Here is a 13,085-nt window from a genome sequence, read left to right as displayed (position 1 = left end):
CCTAGTGACCTAGTCACATAACGTAGGATGTAGTAAATGTGGAGAAATATACATGCATTTCTAATAGTTTGTTTTATGTCACATTCGTGTTTGTCACGTGTTTGTCACTTCAAAATAATATCTTATCAACAAGTCACGTGTGTAGAAAAAAACACCCCAGATGTGGAGTATTTCTTTTGTCCGTGAAATCTCGTTAACTACGAGTCCTCGACAATGTGTTGTATCGACTTCACCCATATAGTCAGGATTATTTTATTATACCCAAGTCAATTTTCCAATCAACTTGATTTTGCTTTCTTTGCTCAGAAGATGATTCTGAAGAGAGAGACGGAAGAGAAACCACTATGGTTTAAAGACACCTGTAATATGTAGCGGAAATACGTAGGTGTATGCCCCTTTAAGACCAAGCATGTCCTGACTAACGAACTCTTCAGCGATCTATTACCGACCCACTCGGGCTCCCTGCTGGGGAGACTGCGTCTTCTTCCTCTACATCTTCTCTTGACAGAACAACACGTGTGGCTTAACAAGATTGGCATTCGTTTCATTCTTACACTTCGCGTTAATACAAAGAGCTTATTTGAGTTCCTGTACTTCTTTACAAGGTAGGAGTAAAAGATGTGGTGATTCAGCATCTTTGGTCAGAACGAAACGTCAGTTTCACGTATATCAATATTACGTTTACTGACGTGTATCATTTCTCCTCCAGAGTAATTCTGTTTAACTTTGTGTGAATAGTGAGTGAATGTCAGTGAGTGAGTTGGGTTTTATGCCGACTTTAGCAATAGTACAGCAATATCACGCCGGGGGACACCAGAAATGGGCTTCACACATTGTACCCATGTGGGAAATCGAACCCGGGCGTACGTGTCGAGCGAAGGCTTTAACCATTAGACTACCTCACCGCCCCTTTTGCGTGAATAAAACATATATATGTGTTAAACTGACGTAAGTATGGAATCCTGGAAGGGACATTGTCGCGTTGTCGCATTGTCCTGTTGTAGCCCTCTCAAATACAAGCAAAACGAGGCAAAATTAACCAAAACGCGACACGCGACATCGCGACAATGCGACAAATGGGCGAAATGTCGCGTTGTGATATCGCGTTTTGGTTTATTTTGCCTAATTTTACTTGTTTTTGAGATGGCGACAACGCGACACTGTCCCTTGTCGGATTTCATACGCCAGGGCCCTACAGTAGTTTATTAGAGAGTAGGTTTTATTGAACGCCGTTTTGAACAGTATTTCAGATATATGTGCCGTGTTATTTTGTTGTGGAAAGCCAGAAGCGATTCTTACGAGCGCTTATATGATAAAATCAAATCAATTTTAACCGGGATTCGAACCGACGGCTGTGTCTTCGGGCTCTTAAGTGAAATTTGCGAGCACGTATGTGGGGTTCATACTTCCAAGAGAAACATGATCAAGGTTAACTTGGATTCGAGCGTGTCTTCGGGTAAAACAACATTGCACTTTTAACAACGGTGCCACCTATGCGTGACCATTCTTAGGGTTGAAACGCTGGCTCGTCAACAAAAAAGGTTCGATTTCCATCATGGGTACAATATAATTCAGTCCTTTTCTCAAGTGGTTACATAGTTAGAAATTATTGGAAACACTGGGCATAAATTAAAGATTATATTTAAAATTTGTAACTACCCTAATTTGACTTTTGATAATCCCCTGATTTGGGGATGGAGATTTTTACTCGATGTTGATGTGTTCATGTCCCTTGGGGGCGATGGGATAGACCAGTGGGTGAAGCGTTCACTCGTCATAGACATGGGTTCGATTCCCCACTTGGGCGCAATGTGTGAAGCCCATTTCTTGTGTCCCAAGGCGTGATATTGCTGGAATATTGCTAAAAGCGGCGTAAAACAAAACTCACCAACTCATTCATGTCCCTCAGAAGTCCTTTAGCTTTATCGAATCATACACGAGTCTGAATGAGTAAACCCGTGAAGATCCAGGTTAGAATTGGTCTTCAGTAACCCAATTCAGTCGTAAGAGGCGACTAACGGGATCGGGTGGTCAGGCTCGCTGACTTGGTTGACATATGCCATCGTATCCCAGTTGCGTAGATCGATGCTCATGTCGTTGATCACTGGATTGTCTGGTCCAGACTCGATTATTTACAGACCGCCGCCATATAGCTGGAATATTGCTGTGTGCGGCGTAAAGCAAAATCCAGCCAACCAACCAACCTGAATGAGTATTTCTGGCACCTTCAGCATGACGAATGGTACCCCACGTTCATCAAGCTATCTAGACCTGGCTTACCCTCCGTGTTCGCTACATAAAACACGGCGGAAATCTAGCATTCCCGGCAAGATTATATTAAATCCTTCAGATAAGCCGCAATACATTTTTTCCTGATAACGTTCGTGGAAATCGGCACGTAATGCCTGCCAAGGATATAACTATCGACTGGATCTTTGGGTCAGAGTGATGACGGCATAGTTACATGGGGGTACTTATCATCAGGTTAAAGTAAACTTTCTTCTATTTGTCAGCCTCGTAAATATTCGAAAACATCATTATTCCCATTAACCGAATTAAGTCACAGTCGTGATAGTTAATATCGAAAATATGCCAAAGACTACATCTTCAGCGACACGTTGCCAGTGGCAGTTCCACAACACTGTTGGGTATATTCGGTCATGTGATGATAATTACCTTAAGACGAACCCTGAAAATACAACCGTTAGATAGGAGTTGGGGCTAGGTAGGTGGGTGGTTGTCAATAATTATCATAGCAATAATAATGATGGTGATGATAAGAATCACTTACTATTATTATCAGCATCATTAGTAGCAGCAGTGGTAGTAGTAGTAGTAGTAGCAGTAGTAGACGTAGTAGTAGTAATGGTAATGGTAGTAGTAGTACCAGCAGCAATAGTAGCGGTAGTACTAGTGTTAATAGTAGTAGTAACAGCAGCAGCAGCAGTAGTAGCAGTAGCAGTAGCAGCAGTAGTAGTAGCAGTAGTAGTAGTAGCAGTAGCAGTAGCAGTAGCAGTAGCAGTAGCAGTAGCAGTAGCAGTGATAGTACTGAACTCAAAGGGAACGCTATCATCACCTAGGTCAACGGTTATGGCAAATTCCAGTTCTAATTCTCAGGTGCCCTTGGGGTATACAGCCCATGTTGCCCGTTAGGGCATGACAGATTTGCTTCCTCACTGAAACCTCAGGTACCAGTTCTTTACTGAGTGAACAGAGGCAACTTTCGAACAAAGTTCACTTGACCAAAGACCCACGAACTCAAAGCAGTCCAACTTGCCGCGCGCCGCCACCCATCCAACAACTCTCCGCCACCAGAGTTGCCATGACCTCTGCGTTATGCATGAGATCATATTTCACTTGGTAGAGATTGCCTGGTCATCAAAGCCGCCGATATTTGCTGTGCAAAGCAGCGGCCTTCATCATGCAAGGAGTGCGGATTCAAATCCCAGATTTGCCTATATTTCGAACTATATTTCGTTCGTTTATAGGTACCATACATTTATATACCACAAAAGGCTCATGCTCACTCACACAACTTCTATCTGCTTCTCCACGTGGGTATTTTAATATCCCCACATCTCTATTTTCAACAAATAATTGCATGTATGTTTGATCTGATATGGGGAATACATATGATATTTTAACGAAGCGTTGCTTTGCCGTTTGCTAAACTGGAACCTTTAGTGTGGTGTGGTGTGGAGTGTTACTAAACGAATGTATAGCTTAACGTATACCTTTAACCGTGTCGAAAAAGTGAATATTTCAAATACGCCAGTGTTTCAGAGAAATCGAATTGTCCTTAGCATGTTTGTTTTGGCACTGTAATCTGTGCTGTTTAGTCTGTTCGTAGTTTCAATTATATGTGTACAGATTCCATATTTTTTTTCATTGAATTTTAACACCTCCGTTTTCAGTGGCATCGGGCGAATCCCAAAGGATACCTTACTATGTCAGAAGGCAAAGCAGTGTAGAGTGATCTGCCCTTTGAGTCCTTCACACACACTGACCTATCGTCGGTGGCACGCGAGTGTCATCTAGTTATGCCGAGACGTCAAGAAACGCCAACCAGAGCAGAGAAAGAGGGAAATATCTTAGATTACACTCAGGAATGCGTGGATACAAGCCCCTCCGTTACTCTCTGGATGAAGGTTTTAGTTATCGTCTACAGAAACGTCTGTCGCTGACATGTGTGGTGTCCTATGTTGAGTGCATCGTGTCACGTGATCAGCAACTCGGCAGAACTCGGGCATTTCCGATTTTTGCGAATTGTATGTCCATATAATTTTTGTACATTTTCAAACGATGTGACATTCATTTTAATCATGTTCTGTGTGAATCTCCGCCAGAGTGGTCTATATTCATGTGTTATGTTTTCATGTCAAATGAACAGTAACGTGTTTGTTCTATTTTGATATCCGTTCTGATACGCCATTCAGATGATTATTACTTCATAGCTGATACGTTCTATCCTCAATACACGATTGTAAATTTTGATGCTTGAGATTGTAAACTTGATGCAATATTCATCTGTAAAATATTTCTCTGACTTGAACAAACTAAACCTCGTTTGATTCATTTAAAATTTCTGTAAATGTCACAGTCATTTTCGCTTAGGGCGAGGATGGTGATGTATATTTAGATCTAACTTCATCGGTACGTATAAATACCATACTGCTCGGAAGAGGTTAAGAAAAACACGCACAATTTGAAGGTTGTGCTGTACGAACCATCATACAGATTAAGTATTGTCATCTTTTGAGAAGTATATATTGGAAATGTGCCATTATATTGATTCCGCCTTTCGCCTTGGTTTAACATATTTGTTCACGTTTAAAATTCGACAAATACCAAATTTTTCGCTTCAAGGATATTCTGTCGTTGTCATCAACACTGCCAGCCTTTACGTTGTGGTCTTTTCATAATAACCTCAAGACGAAGTGTTCACCGGCGATCTGGGCCGTGTTACGTTGACCTTGTTAGTGAGGGGCGGTGGGGTAGCCTAGTGGTTAAAGCGTTGGCTCGTCACGCCGAAGACCCGGGTTCGATTCCCCACATGGGTACAATGTGTGAAGCCCATTTCTGGTGTCCCCCGCCGTGATGTTGCTGGAATATTGCTAAAAGCGGCGTAAAACCAAACTCAGTCAGTCAGTCTTTGACTGTGGGGCACCATTCCGGTTTATTGTTAGAGTTTTCCTTTTTCAATATTAGTGTTTTATTGTTTATCATAACTCAGCCCTCAACAAAACAATCCTATCCGTTTCAAGGCAGAAAAATATAACTGCATTCTTATGTTTATAATAATATCCTTCAGATAATAGATTTAATGATGATCATGATGTGATGATAATGATAACAGATAATGAAAATCATCAGCGATGATGATGCTGTTATCACATTGAATGATAATATCATGATCATAAATTTTTGAATAAAATCAGAATCGACGATGATGAGAGCATTCAAAACAATCAGGTTTTTTTTTAATTATACGCCAGCTTCCATTTACCTAGCTGAAACATTTACAGACTGCCGTGAGCAATCAGTGTCATTCTCAACTCCATGAGGAGAATACTATTTGGTTGGCTCTAATCCTTCGTCTGCGGGTAGCATAACTTTAGTTTCATCGTCGTAAACGTAAACTTCACTCCCATGGTAAACGGGGAAACTTGGCTAAATATATCTGGCACTCGTTCTATGTGAGTATCATGTTTGATGATTGGCCCTGAGGTAATCATTATCTATTACAACACAGCAACCATCGGCTCTAAAAGTGTATACTGTGTCTAGCTGGGTTTTCATGATAAACCGCAGCAAGGTATCCGAGTCAAATCTCATTTGGAGGCGGCGGGATAGCGTAGCGGTTAAAGCGTTCGCACGTCACGCCGAAGACCCGGGTTCGATTCCCCAAATGGGTGCATTGTGTGAAGCCCATTTCTGGTGTCCCTCGCCGTGATATTTCTGGAATATTACTAAAAACGGCGTAAAACTGAACTCACTCACTCATAACACAGTATTCAATAGTGGTGTTTAACACCGTGTGTCAAACTTGCTAAGCTAGCCCCTGTCACGGAATAGTTCACTCTTTCATGATTGTACATCACAGATATCAACATCTGCAATCTACTTCTTCAGTACATATTGCCAATGTTAAGGGTGCGTGCAATACGACGTCAAGAGTTATTTCCCTTTGATAATCTTTTTCAAACGGAACTGCAAGTTCTGTTTTACTGGTCCTTGTTCTTGGCTTTCCCGTTTTTATTCATTTTTTGACCTTCATTAGAACACTATATGAAAAAAGGAATGTAATGAGACACCGGTAGGCAAATTAGCCTATCGAAGCATACATTACATTTAACATCTTCAAACCAATACCTATACCACACCATATCATTGATGATCAATGGCGTTCAGTTTGCTCACTCCAGAGTGAGTATGTCTTTACGCCGCTTTTAGCAATGTTCCAGCAATATCACGGCGGGGGACACCAGAAAACGGGCTTAACACAATGTAGCCATATCGGGAATCGAACCCGGATCTTCGCACGACGAGCGAACGCTTTACCCATCAGGCTACCCTATTTCCGCCCCTCACTCCAGATGAAACCTATGGAAACACAATCAACTTAAGGTGGCCTTGCTCTGTTCAGGTAATTGTTGATCTTGTCCAAACTGAACCCATGATGTCTACACAAGGCCACAACGTGAAGCATAAATGACACTCTGATATGCATTTTGGGGGCACATGGTAGTTTCATGCGGCCTCTGATTACCAAACTGTATTTTATATATCTCTGTTTAACCTAGACCATCATCAGTCATAACCATCGCCCTATACGCGTTTAAAAGCACAACTGTTTGTATATTTTGAATGTATTTCATAACAGTACAATGCATTTTGTATATTGTTCGTTTATTTGGTGTGTGTACATACAGACGGCCTGACGATCCACAGGATCAAAGCGCTTCTTTGTTTTTCACTCGATCAATTGGATATCGATCTCAGCGGCACATCATATTATCAATCTCAACTCCCTGGGGAGCATACAACTCTTGCTACCACTAGGCGCACCGAGTTAATCTGACTTTCCCACTCTTTCGCGGTACCCATTCACAGCTGGGTGGACTGGGACACATAGTCACAGTACTTTGTCCAAGTTTACTGCACGTTGTTGTACCCGCAACTAGGTGTTTGCAAGTATTCATGTGGCCACCATCTGGTCATATACCAACGGATTCGTGGGTTCTTTTAAGTGCACAGGGTTGTTTACTGTTCACTAGGGGTTGTGACAACACTGAAAGAGTCTGCACACAAAGTTGACTCCAAGGTTTTTACGCCCGGTCACAGGTGGGCTCGATCCCGTCACCTAAGCTCGCTAGATCACTAGCCTGGCGCCTTAGACAGCTCGCCCACCACGCCCCCACTCCCAATGTAATATAAATCAGTTTTACTGACCGAATAGACAAATGCTTAGTCTCTGAATATATATAATTTTGATAGTAACAAACAAGCCCATTTAAATTGAAAAGGAGCCCCAGGGAGACCAGAGATTCAGAACCTGAGGAAATCTAGACTTGCTTCATTTAGACTTTTAACACTGCAGAGAGAGCTTGGCAGTAGGGAAAATAATGTGGTTCAGGGACTGTGAGACAGACTACTGACCGAGTGGTGAGGTGTGCATGTTATTCCACGGTCGAGTTTAGCGAGGCTCCGTTGTACTGAACAATTAATCTTGCCTGCTAAATTCAAAATTATAACAGTCCGTAATGGTTTTGTTTGACAGGCTAAAACGTATGATGAATTAGTATCCTTAAGCTTGTTAAGTTAATCTAATCAAATGGTACTTTTGTAATGTGTTTATTTCATAAGAAAAACGCATAAGTAATCATTGCATCTTGTATATTTTTACTTGAGTAATGCTTACTAATTTGTGATTGTAATATTGATCAAATAAAGGCATTGTAAATTGTAATCGTATTGCTTGATCAGTGAAGGGCAATGGTAATTGGTGATTGTATTGTTTGATCGGTTAAACACACTGGTTAATGTGCAATAGTTTAGCTTGAATAGTTGAACGCAATGTTGGTTTGTAATTCAATTGTTGAAAGTAATAGTAAGTTTGTGGCATTCTTGTTTCATGAGTTCCACTTAATGGTATGTTAGTAAGTTAATGAAATGTTATTAATTGGTCATGTGTGATACTTTTGATTTTGATTTTTTTGTTTGGTGGTATTTGAATAGCTGATGTTGTGTGACCTCAAACACAAATAGGTAAATATCTAATGTTATGACATTATTTTTGCACGTATGGGCAGTGTCGTGAAGGTCAACCATTATGTGATTATTTATCGACCAGCAAGTTTGTATTTAGCATCACATCTACTACTGTCATTCAGATGTCCTGTCAAATGTATTTTTGTTTCGACGTTGACGAGTTTTATGTTTTTTTTTGTCAGATTCGTTTTTTACATATTAAGTGATTGTGACGAGCGGCGGAGTATTTCAGAGAATAAAAGCTTCAAAACTAGTTGGTTTTTTTGTCAATGTATTTTGGTTATTTATATTTCTGTATGTTACACAATGGCCCAGAACAATTGGAGATAGCTTAATGCCTTCAGCATTGACACACGTCTGTGACTGAAGAGTGAGTGAGTGAGTGAGTGAGTGAGTGAGTGAGAGAGTGAGTTTAGTTTAACGCCACACACAGCAATATCCCAGCTATATGGCTAGGTCTGTAAATAAGAGGCGACTAACGGGATCGGGTAGTCAGTTTCTCTGACTTGGTTGACACATGTCATCGGTTCCCAATTGCGCAGATCGATGCTCATGCTGTTGATGACTGGATTGTCTGGTCCAGACTCGATTATTTACAGACCGCCGCCATATAGCTGAAATATTGCTGAGTGCGGCGTAAAACTAAACTCACTCACTCACTGCAAATAATCGAGTCTGGACCAGACAATCCAGTGATCAACAGCATGAGCATCGATATACGCAATTGGGAACCGATGACATGTGTCAACCCAGTCAGCGAGCCTGACCACCCGCTCCGTTAGTCGCCTCTTACGACAAGCATGGGTTACTGAAGATCAACTCTAACCCGGACCTTCACGGTATGCGAGTTTTAAAAAAATCAGTCGTATGTTTTCTGGAGTTATTCTATATCATAAGGACCGAAAAGCGTTTTTCACGTGGGATTTATTAAGAGGAGGAGGAGCGGGATTTAACAAGCTCTTTGAGAGGCAGCCACAAAGGAGCTTCAACATTGTAAGTGATAACACGATGCTTGTTATTACAGCTAAATATGTAGATGAAAACGGGATTTTGCACAAATCATCGCTTCAAAGGCAAAATCCACGTTAGATTTACATTCTGTGAGACAATTCTATCATGACAAAAGTTTGAAATTGGACCGCTCTGCATAATTAATGATTCGATTCCTTTATAAAGAGCATTCGGTGCTTATTACATCGATAACGATAACATGACGTCAAATAAGATAAATCAAACAGATAAAACACTATTGCAATAGTTGGTCGCAATAGTATATGTTGCAATAGACTATCGCTATCGCAATTGTTTTTCTCCATCAGTAGTCACCCCTAATGCTTACGTGGTAGAACCGCACCGATTTCACTAAACAATTTTAGCCCTTCTTTGGACAGGCGCGATGATGATGGTTACACACCACCAAATGTTTTCCCATAGACTTCTATAGTAACCTTATATTTTTTGTAAAAATATCCAGGCTATCAACAGCCATTCCATGTACACATGGGTACACTCTGGCCTTTAAACTACCATAAAACAAAATATCAGGCCAACTTGTCCGACTCGTTTTGCGAGCACAGGAAGCGGAACACATCAACCCCAGTTCCGCACCAAATGTCACCTACTGGAAAATATCTGTACACACAATAAGCATAAGTGATGGTGATAAAAATGACAGCACTAAATGCTTAACATTGTGGTCAGTTTTAATTACTGGTTGGATGTGCTTTTAAAAAAACAAACATCTTACACTATTTCATCCAATCACAGCTGTCACATGTCTCTGTCTCTCTTCACTTGTTTACATACGGCTCTCGCGCAGGGAGCATGTGATACATTTAGTGATAACCTGATTTAACTCCTGTGGGCCTCTCGGTTCCACGCATCCCATCGACTCCTAATTGTACGAAGTGTCTTAAAATGTGCATGGTTCCTTATTGTTCATTTGAGACTGAGTGAATGAGGCAGTTTATCACAGCTGTGTATGACACGAACATATTGGTTGACACATGCATTTAACCCATGTGGTGAATTGAACTCAGGGACTTGTGCTGAGTGACCAAAGAATTCTTCAACAACTAGGATCTGGAATGTTTTACACGAAACGAACGTGCCCCACAACTTATTTTTTTAGTTTGTTTTCACTTGTTGTTTAACGCCGCACTCAAAACTATTTCAGCAATATGGCGGCGGTCTGTGAATAAACAACCATGAGCATCGATCTACGCAACTGAGGCACGGTGACATGAATCAGCTAGGGTAGCAATCCTGACCCCCCGATCTCGTTAGCCACAATTAACGACATGCACGTGCTTCTGAAGAACAACTGTAACCCAGATCTTATCGGTCAGTTTAAGGAAAACAATGAAAGTGAATACCCCATGTCATAGCTTATTTTCCGTGATCCATTCTTACAACGTTGCCCATAGTTTGCCAGTTACGCCTAGAGTCTCTGAATATATCATCTTGATTGCTACATAACAATTAAACCCATTTAAACTGAAAAGGAGACCAGAGATTCAGAACCTGGGGAAATCTAGACTTCATTTTGGGCTTTTGACCCTGCGGGGATGGCAAGGTTGTCGGGAAAATAATATGATTCAGGGACTGTGAGACAGACTAGGTTACACCCAATGGCATCTGTTTTTGTCGAAAAATCGAGAGTGCTTGTTGTTGATTTATATTTACTGCCTACTTGCTATAACACTGGTTCCTCCCGCAGAATTAGGAACTGGGACCACCCAGCGGTTGAGTGCACTACAATACGCCACGAAGAGTTGCGTCCCCTGGCTTCTTGAGTTGTGGTTCTCAGGTACCCCGAAGTGAGCCTTGCTCACGGTCACACCGCACTCGGCGGGTACATGTAGAATCTGTGCCTGTGCGTTGTCTCACACAATATGCTACGGGACACTCTCACAGTAATATTATTCAAAGCGGGTTTGAACCCAATTCGACCCGTGAAGATCCGGGTTAGAATTGATCTTCAGTAACCAATGCTTGTCGTAAGAACCGACTAACGGGATCGGGTGGTCAGGCTCGCTGGCTTGGTTGACACATGTCATCGTACCCCAATTGCGTAGAGCCATGCTCCTTGATTACTGGATTATCTGGTCCAGACTCGATTATTTACAGACCTTCGCCATATAGCTGGTATAATAGCTGATTGCGGCGTAAAACTAAACTCACTTTAACCCAATTTCACCTGTGTTCACTCCTCGTAGCATTCTCTTCCCACAGAGGTTACTTGTCATATCTTCCTACGAACCTCTATTCTAATACGGCCATATTTCCCGGTTCTCGTAAAATACCCTAGCGGCAAAAAATCGCAACACGAAGTATCTCCCTTCTTTCTATCCAATCAGAACACGTGTTACATCCACTTAGATCCAGCTTGACTAATACAAGCAAATGTGGGGCCACAAATATCCCTCCTCTGCCTGGGACTTGTGTTGATGTGACACACAAGGCATTTAATGGCTAGCTTGTCCGTTGTCAACGAGGGCGATGGAGACGCCATTGATCCGCTATTACATAACTGAGTTCTGTCTAGAAGAAACGTTTGCGCATCGCGCAGAGGAAGAGGTTCTAGTTTTCCCGAAGTACACGGAAATTACCGAGACCTTGCGAATGATCCCTTTTGAAACAACGTCGCTGATTGCACAACTAAATCTGATTGCAACCAATCACGAATCCTGAACACTCGCGCCATGAAAGGGCCGTATTAGAACAGAGGTTCGTAGGAAGATATGACAAGTAACCTCTGTGGGAAGAGAATGTCCTCATAGATGCAGTGAAATAATTCATCACGTTGTGTGTCCTGGATCTCTGAAGGAACATTCTGGTTTAGCTTATTTTACAGTCAGTCAGTAAAATATACATTATTTTAAATGTTACAAATTTCACTAACGTTTAGCGTGAGATTTCTTTTTAACAGTGCGAAAAGTTGGATCCGTTGTTCGTTTCGCTTCGCTGTCAAGAGGAACCAAATCTGACGACAACCGTTCGTCATTCTTTAGTGGCATCGTCATTTTTTATAAAAAAAATATATCATGCCAGTAATGGTTGTCACCCTCTCCCCACCCTAACCCCCACACACCTCACATCCCCACCCCACAACCCCTCTCCAATAAAAAAAATTGAAGGGGGTGACAACCATTATTGGCATGAGTATAGGTTACAATGGAAGGTAATATTGCTCCTGTTCGTTCGTACGTGAGTTAAGGAATTTTAAGTCAGCTTCTACGGTCGAAAAAACTGGCTTCTCAGCAAATGCTGTCTAGCTGTCCTCCACTCTCTAAGACACACAGCATGGAGCGACCGCCTTACAATACGGAGATAACGAACTTTGGTACTTCAAATTTCACGATAAAAATTATATACAGTAAAATATTTATGTGGAATGAAAGGAAGTTACTTGAGAATCGATTTGAAGATTATAATAGAATGAAATATTTAGAAGGAAAATGTTTGAAGCTTATCCAGAAAAAATATGAATCTTATCTGATGACAGCAGAAAGGGTCCTTATATATTTCATGGTTATTTAATAACGTTGACGGAGGTTATCAACCTTAAAGGTGTCCGCTTGTACGACTCGTAGTAAGAATTCCCCACTGTACCATAATCTGTCACGTCGAAGGATTTATTGTTGATTGTACGGACAAGAACGTTGTAGTTTTGTTGTTGTTGTTTTTTAAAAAGAACGTTCAGAATCAAGGTGGGATTTACCTCCCTTGTTAACGAAACAACCTGTACGTTAGGTTCCTCTACACTAAATCAGAACCACATGCTCCCTGAGTGAACATCTGAAGAGATAGAG

The 13,085-nt window shown here is 41.4% G+C and overlaps 1 protein-coding gene across 2 annotated transcripts in view; it reads left to right on the top strand.

The window, feature by feature from the left end:
• The window catches only part of LOC124280096 (protein stum homolog), a 103,056-nt gene extending 98,293 nt beyond the window's left edge, over nucleotides 1-4,763 (top strand). The window contains exons 3-4 of one of the 2 annotated variants that reach the window (XM_046715987.1): nucleotides 307-381; nucleotides 3,915-4,763. In XM_046715987.1, coding sequence (XP_046571943.1) covers nucleotides 307-353 — 47 coding nt within the window. In that variant the 3' untranslated portion in view covers nucleotides 354-381; nucleotides 3,915-4,763. The remainder of the gene's footprint in view (nucleotides 1-306; nucleotides 382-3,914) is intronic. The other variant, XM_046715986.1, reaches the window with a different exon arrangement.
• Nucleotides 4,764-13,085: the final 8,322 nt, after the last annotated feature.

Source organism: Haliotis rubra, unplaced genomic scaffold (assembly GCF_003918875.1).
Source record: "Haliotis rubra isolate DU_JTF1 unplaced genomic scaffold, ASM391887v1 Scf26, whole genome shotgun sequence".
NCBI lineage: Eukaryota > Metazoa > Mollusca > Gastropoda > Lepetellida > Haliotidae > Haliotis > Haliotis rubra.
The sequence above is the reverse complement of the archived record's forward strand: the minus strand, read 5'-3'. Positions and strand labels throughout refer to the sequence as shown.